The sequence below is a fragment of the Rhinopithecus bieti genome, unplaced genomic scaffold (genome assembly GCF_001698545.2).
Source record: "Rhinopithecus bieti isolate Rb0 unplaced genomic scaffold, ASM169854v2 scaffold_35856, whole genome shotgun sequence".
NCBI lineage: Eukaryota > Metazoa > Chordata > Mammalia > Primates > Cercopithecidae > Rhinopithecus > Rhinopithecus bieti.
In genome coordinates, this window is record NW_016815820.1 from 2,605,042 (window position 1) to 2,616,165 (window position 11,124).

Here is an 11,124-nt window from a genome sequence, read left to right on the forward strand (position 1 = left end):
CCAGGATGGTCTCGATCTCCTGACCTCGTGATCCGCCCGTCTCGGCCTCCCAAAGTGCTGGGATTACAGGCTTGAGCCACCGCGCCCGGCCAATTTACTCAAATCTTAACTGTACAATTTTGGCAAATAAATATGCCCTATAACCTACACGCTATCATGATATATCATGATACAGAACATTTTGATATCTCTAGAAAGTTTTCTCCTGTTTCTTCCCAAGCAATCTCCCTCCCCTCATCCCTCCTCAAGGCATCTGCTACCCTGACTCTGACTTCTTTGACTTTTTCACCTTAGTTTTGCCTGTTCTTGAATTTTACGTACATGGAGTAATATAGTATATATTCTTTTGTGTATGGCTTCTTTGGCTCAGTACATATCTCTGAGATAAATCCATGTTGTTGAGCTAATCAGTAATTTGCTAAGTTGTATTTCCCTGTACAGACATGCTACAGTTTGTTTATCCATTCACCTATTGACAGACTTTTGGATTGTTCCCAGTTTTTTGTTTGTTTGGTTGTTTATTTTATGGTCGTTAAAGCTCCTGTGAACATTTTTGTAAACAGCTGTTTGTGGACAAGTGTTTTCATTTCCTTGTGTAACTACCTAGGAGAAAGACCATTGGATCAAAAGGTAAATCTATATGTAACTTTATCAGAAACTCCAAAGTGACTGTATTATTGTACATTTTAACTAACAATTTATGAGAGTTCCAGTTGCTCCATAGCTCCATATCTTTGTTAACGTTTTGGTGTTATCTGTCTTTTTTTTTTTTTTTTTGAGATAGAGTCTCGCTCTGTTGCCCAGGCTAGAGTGCAGTGGCACAGTCTTGGCTCACTGCAACCTCAGCCTCCAGGGCTCAAGCAATTCTCATGCCTCAGCTTTTAAATTTGAACCACTCTAATGGCTATGTTTTGATATCTCATTGTAGTTTTACTTTGTATTTCCCTGCTGTTTACTGGTTATTTATCTTTCTTTGTCAAGTATATTCAAGTTTTCATCCCTCTCTTTTTTCCCCCACCTCTGAGACAGAGCCTCATTCTGTCACCCAGGTTGGAATGCAGTGGCACCATCATAGCTCACTGCAACCTCAAATTCCTGAGCTCAAGGGATCCTCCCTTTCACCTCAGCCTCCTGAGTAGCTGAGACTATAGGCCCTCACCACTGTTCCTGGCTAATCTTTTTATTGTTGTTGTTGTTGAGATGGAGTCTCACTCTGTTACCCAGGCTGGAGTGCAGTGGTGTGATCTCAGCTCACTGCAACCTCCACCTCCCAGGTTCAAGCGATTCTCCTGCCTCAGCCTCCTGAGTAGACAGGATTACAGATGAGCACCACCATGCCCAGCTAATTTTTGTATTTTTAGTAGAGACGGGGTCTCACTATGTTGGTCAGGCTGGTCTCAAACTCCTGACTTTGTGATCAGCCCGCCTCAGCCTCCCAAAGTGCTGGGATTACAGGTGTGAGCCACTATGTCTGGCAATTTTTTTATTTTTTATTTTAAGAGACCGAGTCTTGCTTTGTTGCCCAGGCTGGTTTCAAATTCCTGGGCTTAAGCAGTCCTCCCACCTCAGCCTCCCAATGTGCTGGGATTACAGGCACGAGCCACTGTGCCTGGCCCCCTTTTTGGGTAGGATTGTTTGTCTTTTGACTATTCCATTATGGGAATTACTTAATTTATATATTCTGGAAATTTGCCTGTTTTTTTCCTAGTAGTGTTTTTTGATTAGTGAAAATTTTAATTTTGATAAAGTTTATCAATTTTCTTGTATACGTCTTCCTTCCTTCCTTCCTTCCTTCCTTCCTTCCTTCCCTCCCTCCCTCCCCCCCCCCCCCCCCCCCCCCCCCCTCTTTATTTCTTTCTTGTCTTTTTTTTTTTTTTTTGAGATGGAGTCTCGCCCTGTAGCCCAGGCTGGAGTGCAGTGGCATGATCTTGGCTCACTGCAACCTCTGCCTCCTGGGTTCAAGTGATTTTCCTGCCTCAGCCTCCCAAGTAGCTGGGACTACAGGTACACACAACCACACCCGGCTACTTTTTGTATTTTTAGTAGAGACGTAGTTTCGTCATGTTGATCAGGCTGGTCTTGAACCCCTGACCTCAAGTGACCCGCCCGCCTGGGCCTCCCAAAGTGTTGGGATTAAAGGCGTGAGCCACCGTGCCCAGCGTGGCTGTTGCTTTCTATATCCTATCTAAGAGATTTTTATGTACCTCAGGTCACAAATATATTCTCCTATGTTTTTTCTTTTTTGAGACAGTCTCACTCTATTTCCAGGCTGGTGTGTGGTAGCACAGTCTCGGCTCACTGCAACCTCTGCCTCCCAGGTTCAAGCAATTCTCCTGTCTCAGCCTCCTGAGTAGCTGGGACTACAGGCGCCCACCACCATGCCTGGCTAATTTTTGTATTTTTAGTAGAGATGAGGTTTCACCATACTGGTCAGGCTGGTCTCGAACTCCTGACCTCAGGTGATCCTCCTGCCTCGGCCTCCCAAAGTGCTGGGATTACAGGCCTGAACCACTGCACTCAGCCACTCCTATGTTTTTTCTAGAAGTTTTATAACTTTAGCTTTGTGTTTCAGGTTTATGATTCACATCAAATTAATTTTTAAGTATGTTAGATGACGAGATCCAAGGTTTGTTTTTGCCATATATATGTTCAGTTGTACCAAAACTATTTATTGTAAAGACTTTCCTTTATCATTGAATTGCTTTGGTAACTTGACTGAAAAGTGATTGACTGTGTAAATGTAGATCTATTTTTGTACTCTAATCTGTTCCTTTGATTTTTTAGGGGTGTGTGTGTGTGTGTGTGTGTCTATCCTTATGCCAATACCACATTGTCTTGATTACTGAACCCTATATAGAAAATCTTGGAATCAGATAATATAAGTCCACCACTTTTGCTGTTTTTTTTTCAAGACTGTTTTGGGTCTTCTAGGTCCTTTGCATTTCCACTTAAATTTTAGAATAAATTCATCAATTTTTGCAAAGAAGCACGCTGGGATTCTGATTGGCATTGTGCTGAATCTGCAGAAAATTTTGAGGAGAAACAATTTCTTTAACAATAGTGAATCTTTGGTATTATGCAGCAAGAAATCAAAATAAAACAAAACAAAATAGTGAATCTTCCAATCTTCCAACATGATTTATCTTTCCATTTATTTAGATATTCTCTCATTTCCTCAACAGAGTTTTGTAGTTTTTAATGTAGACATTCTGTACATCTTTTGTTAAATTTATTCCTATTTGTTTTTTGACAATATTGTAAATGGAATTATTTATTTAGATTTTAATTTCCAGCTATTTGTTCTTAGCATATAGAAATAATGATTAATGTATACTATCCTGAATTTTGAGACTTAAATTTCTTATGAATTCTAGTTAGTTTTTTTGTTGATTCTTTAGGATTTTCATCATATGTCATTTTCAAATAAAGACAGAGCAAGACTCCGTCTCAAAAAAAAAAAAAAAGATGGAGTCTCACTCTGTCACCCAGGCTAGCGTGCAGTAGCACAATCTTTGCTCAGTCTCCTGGGTTCAATCAATTCTCTTGCCCCAGCCTCCTGAGTAGCTGGGATTCATAGGTGCCCGCCACTATGCCCACCTAATTTTTGTATTTTTAGTAGAGACAGGGTTTCACCATATTGGCCAGGCTGGTCTCGAACTCCTGACCTCAAGTCATCCACCCGCCTCAGCTTTCCAAAGTGCTGGGATTACAGGCATGATCCATGGTGCCTGGTGATTTGTCATTATTTCTTATCTAAATATTTGGATAGAATTCTCCAGAGAAACTATCTGGGCCTGGACATTTCTTTTTTAGAGTATTTTAAACTAAAAATTCAATTTAAAAAAGTAGATATAAGACTATCCAAATCACTTATTTTATTTTATTTTATTTTTATTTTTTGAGGCGGAATCTCGCTCTGTCGCCCAGGCTGGAGTGCAGTGGCGCCATCTCGGCTCACTACAAGCTCCACCTCCCGGGTTCACGCCATTCTCCTGTCTCAGCCTCCCGAGTAGCTGGGACTACAGGCGCCCGCCACCATGCCGAGCACTTTGGGAGGCTGAGGTGGGCTGATCACTTGAACCCAGGAGTTTGAGACCAGCCTGAGCAATATGGCAAAACCCCATCTCTACAAAAAATACAAAAGCTGGACGTGATGGTGCATGCCTGTGGTCCCAACTACTTGGGAGACAGAGATGGGAGGATTGCTTGAGCCCAGGAGGTGGAGGTTAGAGTGAGCCAAGATTGCACCACTGCGCTCCAGCCAGGGTGACAGGGCGAGATCCTGTCTCAAATAATAACAATAACAATAACAATAATAATACCTATTGTTCTGATGGCCAATCTTTGTTGTTTATAATCTCTCTCATGTGTAGAGACTTTTAGAGGAGGCTGTAGAGTCTTCTACCGTCTTCTGCCCTACTGTTTAACCAATTCATGGTGAGGAAACTCTTCTAACCTAATCTTTCTTGCTGCTAATGAATCAGCTCTTTATTTATTTTAATCAAGAGTAGCATGGGAGCTGGGCATGGTGGCACTCACATGTAGTCCCAGCTACTCGGGAGGCTGAGGCGGGACGATCACTTGAGCCCAATTCGAGATCAGCCTGGGCAGCATAGCAAGACCTTGTCTCAAAAAATAAAAATAAAAAAAGAATAGCATAGGAAGGAACCCTTAGCTTTCCGCAGTCTCATTTTGAACTGTCTTTTCTTCCAGTGCTTAACCTCAGTAGAAACCGCCCCAGAATCCACCACCCAAGTCTCAATCTCCCCAAAGTCTCCACCAACCCTGGCCATGACCACCAGCTCTGAGTACAGTGGCCCAGAGATGGATAGGGTGGTATCCTTTAAATGCAAGAAGCAGCAGACCCCTCCACAGTTAATCCAGAAGGAAATGTTAAAACCTTTTCTGCCTACAAAATCCAAGAGCTTCTGGGGGAGTCCGAACACAAACTGGAGTTTGCTGAAGAATGACATGAAGAAGCCACATTTGCTATCCGAGCTACTGACCAAGCTTCAACGGAGGGGAAAGCTCTCCTTCTTCCCAGCTCACTACAACCCCAAGCTGGGAATGAATAGCCTGTCACGTGAGTGCCAGTGTGTTCAGGGATGTGCCAGGAGATTAAAGGGGAGATGGACCGATAGAACCAGTCCTAATCTATGGGGAGCTCCCAGTCTTTGGAAGGGGACAGCCCTTGTCCTCAGGGAAACCCCAGTCTGATGGTGGAGACACAGTCCATACCATTAGGAGGCCTCTAGTCTGATTGGGAAGACAAAGAAGATAAAAACAGAATGCTGTCCAAGTCCCTTCTTCAACATTTCCTAGTTCTCATTCACATGAGGCTCATTCAGCTGAGGCTGCACCAGTTATTGATGTTAAGTATGAAAAAATGGGGAAGAAAAACTATTTGGAGAAAAGGAGCAATGGCTGATTCTGGCTCAAAGAGCTTCAGCCAGTTATAGGCCATGGAATCCTACTGGGAGGTGGTCTTCACCAGGAATTTGTGCTGAATCCAGCAGCACAAATCGCTGATGCTTATGACTTTGCCTTTCCAGAAAACCCCTCCCTGCCTGAGGAGTGCCACTCCTGCAGTGACAGCTCTGGCGAGAAGAGGCAGCTGGATGTGCCCTCCCTCCTCTTGCAGGGTCCTCAGAGCTATAATGTTACTCTGAGGGACCTGCTGGTGATTGCCACTCCAGCCCGACTGGATCCAAGGCCTTGCAAAAGCCACACAAATGCTCTGAGGGACCCGTGTATGCAGGATCAAGAAGCATACAGCCATTGCCTGATCTCTGGCCAAAAAGGATGTTAGAGGAGCTAGGTAGGCCCACACATATTCCCTTAATGCATTTGGTGCGTTGGCAGATGCTCTGTGTTTTTCTGGAATGTTGGATAGGTAGAAGGATGGATGGATTGATAAAGACATACAGGTAAGTAGACAATGAAGACTTAGTCAAAATGTGTCCCTGGCTGGCCACAATGGCTCATGCCTATAATCCCAGTACTTTGGGAGGCCAAGGCAGGAGGATCCCTTGAGCCAATGAGTTTGAGACCAGCCTGGGCAACATAAGGGAGACTGAATCTCTACAAAAAATTTAAAAATTAGCTGGATGTGGTGGCATATGCCTGTGGTCCCAGCTACTTGAGAAGCTGAGGCGAGAAGACCTCTTGAGGCAAGGGGTTCAAGACCAGCCTGGGCAACATAGCAAGACCCTGTCTCTACAAAAAATTTAAAAATTAGGCTGGGTGCAGTGGCTCACGCCTGTAATCCCAGACTTTGGGAGGCGGAGGTGGGCGGATCATGCAGTCAGGAAATTGAGACCATTCTGGCTAACACAGTGGAACCCTGTCTCTACTAAAAATACAAAAAATTAGCTGGCCATGGTATCACGGGCCTGTAGTCCCAGCCACTCAGGAGGCTGAGGCTTGCCTCCTGAGGGAGGGAGACAGAGGGAGGGGTTGGGAAGGAGAGGTTGCAGTGAGCTGAGATCGCGCCACTGCACTCCAGCCTGGGTGACACAGTGACTCCGTCTCAAATAATAGTAATAATAATAATTTTAAAATTAGCTGAGTGTGGTGGAGCATGCCTGTGGTCCCAGCTGCTTGGGAGGCCAAGGTAGGAGGATTCATTGAACCCAGAGCTCAAGGTTGCAGTGAGCAGGGATTGTACCACTGCACTCCAGCCTGGGTGACAGAGCAACGCTCTGTCTCCAAAAAACAAACAAACAAACAAAAAGTGACCCCCTTGCTATGTATTAATATATTTCTGATAGAACTGATCTGCCCCTACTAGGCACTTTGCCTTGTCTTCCACTTATGGCTAAAATTGAGATAGTCATATATGGAGATCCCAGAAGTAGAAGCATGTCAACCATGATGGGTTGATTTTCATACCCTTCAAGCTATGCTGCCTGGTCTAGGCCTAGATCACTTGCCCCAAAGGCTGGCCCTGTAATGGAGTGTGCTGAGGGGACAGAGCAACAGGGCAGCAGAGACTGAGATGTGGAACCAAAGGCCTTTGAGAAGCTTTGGTTCCACCGTGCAAAAGACCCCAGGAGATGGTAGGATGCCCTCCATCTGAACTTCAGTGCTTCTGAGGGAAGGTCATATATAAAAACTTGGGAGAACCCTACAACATAGAGCTGTGGAATTAAGGGATCTGTGCTGCTTGACTGTCTAAAGAAGGAGGCTAGAGATTTGAATCATCTCACTCCACCCTGCCACCCAAAGCTTTACTGTGAGCAGATACTCTGACCTGGCCCCTTGTGACCAGTAGCTCACACTGCAGGAGGGCCTGCAAGGAAACATCCAACCCATAGAGATCACCTTGGGTGCCTGTAAAAATGCATATTCCAGGGCCTCCTCCCAGAAATTCTGATTCAGTAGCTCCTGGGTGGAGAGCCCAGGAATCTGCATTTTATGAAGCTCCTCTGGGTGATTCTGATAGTCCTGTCACCATGCTCAGAGAAGAGCTGGGCCTGATGTTTCCCCATTTCCCTGATGATAGGAATCATATGAGGGCCCTTGTTTAAGCCTATAGTTTCTCAGGGCAAACCCCCTGGGAATTCTGGCATAAGAGGGCTGAGAAGGGGCCCTGGGAATTTGTCTTTTGAACAAGTCTTTTAAATATGGGTAATAGGCCAGGTGCGGTGGCTCGTGCCTGTAATCCCAGCACTTTGGGAGGCCGAGGCGGGCACATCACTAGGTCAGGAGTTCGAGACCAGCCTAGCCAATATGGTGAAACCCCATCTCTACTAAAAATACAAAAAGTAGGCTGGGTGCAGTGGCTCATGCCTGTAATCTCAGCACTTTGGGAGGCCGAGGCGGGTGGGTCACAAGGTCAGGAGTTCAAGACCAGCCTGGCCAAGATGGTGAAATCCCGTCTCTACTAAAAATACAAAAATTAGCCGGGTGAGGTGGCGGGCGCCTGTAGTCCCAGCTACTCGGGAGGCTGAGGCAGGAGAATGGCATGAACCCAGGAGGCGAAGCTTGCAGTGAACCAAGATCGCACCACTGCACTCCAGCCTGGGTGACAGAGTGAGACTCCGTCTCAAAAAAACAAACACAAAAACCAAAACAAAAAACCCCAAAAAGCCGGGCATGATGGCACATGCCTGTAGTCCCAGCTACAGTTGCAGTGAGCTGAGATTGCGCCACTGCACTCCAAACTGGGCGACACAGTGAGACTCCATCTCCAAAAAACAAAACAAAACAACAACAACAACAGAAACATATGGGTAATAAGTACTTGTCTTACACGTGGACCCAGGCCTAGGCAGAGGAGCCTGTTATAGCCAGCCCTGACCTGTGGGCCTGTTATTGGAGCAAAACTCTCTGATCCTTGAGGAGCTCCAACCCACTACCACTATCTTCAATTCTTGTGCCTCAGCTTCTTTAGTAGCTGGGGCTACAGGCATGTGCCTTCATGCCCAGCCAATTTCTGTATTTCTAGTAGATATGGGGTTTTGCCATGTTGGACAGGTTGGTCTCAAACTCCTGGCCTCAAGCGATTCACCCACCTCAGCCTCCCAAAGTGCTGGGATTACAGATATGAGCCACCGCACCCACCCTGTTTCTACTATTTAAAAAAGAGAGGATGATGTACAGATTACAATGAAAACTTGTATTCAATAGGACTGTTAAATGAAATAATAATGATCAGAAGCCATACAAAGAAAGGGAAGAGATCATTATACGAAGAGGGTGTGATAAGGTGCTTCCTGCGTTGACCGTTGAATTTGGCTCTGAACCTCTTAGCAGAAAAGGCCAGACATAGCATCCTGTTTTGGTCCTTTTTGTCTGTCCAATCATACTAGAGAGTCCCTAGTGGCATGGACTATGTCTCTGCCATCAGATGGGGGTCTCCCTGAGGACAGGAAATTTATTCCTCCCCCTCAAGATTGGGGGCTTCTCAAAGATTGGGACTGGTTCTGTTGGTTTCTCTCCCCACGTGCAAGCTCCACGTACATCCCTGTATACACTGGCCCTCACCTGCTTGGAGCTGTAGTGAGCTGAGAAACAGCGAACCTTGGTGAATGCCTCTGACATCAGATGCTGATTCTTCATGTCACTTTTTAGCAACGTGAGCTGAGATTCCCTAAGAAGCTCTGGTATATTGTAGGCAGAGATGGTTTCAATATTTTCTCTTAGGTGAGTAAAAATAAGTTGAGTAGTTCTTTAGGGAAGACTTCTTTCCCTGAAACAGCAGTTTATCATGTGGAGTCTCATAGGTCTTTACTGCCATGATAAACAATGGCTGAGGGCACTGTCATGTGTTAGTATTAGTCATGGTGTTGGGCATGGTGGCAAGTGCCTGTGGTCCCAGCTACTCAGGAGGCTGAGGCAGAAGGATTGCTTGAGTCCAGGAGTTCCGGGCTGTAATGCGCTATCCTGATTGGGTATCCGCACTAAGTTTGGCATCAGTATGGTGACCTCCCAGGAGCTGGGGACCACCAGGTTGCCTAACGAAGGGTAAACCAAGATGGAAATGGAGCAGGTCAAAACTCCCATGCTCATCAGTAGTGGGATCACGCTGCTGAATATCCACTGCACTCCGGCCTAGGCAACATAGCGAGACCCCGTCCCTAAAAAAAGAAAAAATTGGGGTGATAGATGGTGATAGTTGCCCTTTTTTGCTAGGTGACTATAAAAGCGCCAGCACTCTTCTAGATAAATATTTTATCTAACTGAATTTCAATCACAGTTGCACACTTTATTTTTATTTTCTTTGGAGACAGTCTTATTCTGTTGTCCAGGCTGGAGTGCAGTGGTAGGATCATGGATCACCATAATCTCAAACTCCAGGGCTCAAGCCATCCTCCTGTCTCAGCCTCCCATGTAGCTAGGCCTACAGGTGCACATCATGATGTCCAGCTAGTTTAAAAATTATTTTTGTAGCACAGGGTCTCCCATGTTGCCCAGGCTGGTCTTGAACTCCTGGCCTCAAACAATCCTCTTGCTTTGGCTTCCCAAAACTCTGGGATTACAGGTGTGAGCCATTGCACTTAGCCTTGAACTTTAGAAAGGAAAAAAAACAAAAAAACAAAAAACAAAACAAAACAAAAAAAACAACTGATACTCAAAGAGCATAAGGCTTAACATTCAGCAGGTCTCCCAGTTTTTAATTGGCACAGCAAGGATTTGAGTCAGATGCTTCTGATTCTCAAGTCCCAAGCTCTTGAAGCCATATTATCTGTCTGTTAAATTATACTTTTCATATTAGTCTTTAGTTTGAGCTGAGGTGACAAGTGGCTCTTCAGTGGAGGCATTTCTGCAGGTAGCAGATATGACAAAGACCAAGCAGAGCCTCCTAGAATAACATATGGGGTCATCAGATCTCAGAGCTGGCCCCCTGCTTTTAGGCCAAATAATGGCTTCTAAAACTTCTCTCCAAACTAATCAGACCATAAAGGACTTACATATAAAAAAGCAAACTCACAAAAGACTAATTATATATAGCAGAATGTCCATTGGAGTGCATGATATTAATGCACTGATTTACAGATGGAGCAGAATGTGGTGTGAAAACAGGTCTTCTGCACAAGAAATAATGGTTGAAGGAAAGAAGGAAGAGCAAGCAGAGGCCCCAGTTGAGGATCAAGGGTTTCTTTGGAAAGCGTAATAGTAATAACACCTTCCACACATCAGGTTTACAGACCATATCTCATGGAATCCTCATATTGACAATGTGAAGTTGGCAAGGCAGACGTTATTACCTTATGCCCAGTCTGCAAGTGAAGAAACTCAAGGTTGAGGGTGTTAAATGACTCGCTCAACCTCACACAAGTGATGGACTGGAGAAACAGCTCTATATTTCTTCCTCTATACCACCTGGTCACGAACTTGGCACCCATCCTGACCCATGTGAGGAATGGAGCCCTGACAAACTCCTCCATTTTTCTGCTTTGGTGGCTAGAATCTCATTCTTCTTCCTCTGGATCCACTTGCACAGGGGGTTGGTCACTGAGTCCAGGGTGCAGATCTGTATAACAGTTGAATTCTAGGGGATAAACAACCTATTTTGTGGGTCTTTCTTTCTTTCTTTCTTTCTTTCTTTCTTTCTTTCTTTCTTTCTTTCTTTCTTTCTTTCTTTCTTTCTTTCTCTTTCTTTCTTTCGTCTTTCTTTCT

The 11,124-nt window shown here is 44.9% G+C and overlaps 1 protein-coding gene across 1 annotated transcript in view; it reads left to right on the forward strand.

Annotated features, from left to right (window-relative positions):
* The window catches only part of TTLL6 (tubulin tyrosine ligase like 6), a 56,989-nt gene that overhangs the window by 40,635 nt on the left and 5,230 nt on the right, over positions 1-11,124 (forward strand). Inside the window, exons 15-16 of the mRNA XM_017854053.1 lie at positions 4,714-5,083; positions 5,553-5,818. Of these exons, the coding sequence (XP_017709542.1) occupies positions 4,714-5,083; positions 5,553-5,809 (627 nt within the window). The 3' untranslated portion in view covers positions 5,810-5,818. The remainder of the gene's footprint in view (positions 1-4,713; positions 5,084-5,552; positions 5,819-11,124) is intronic.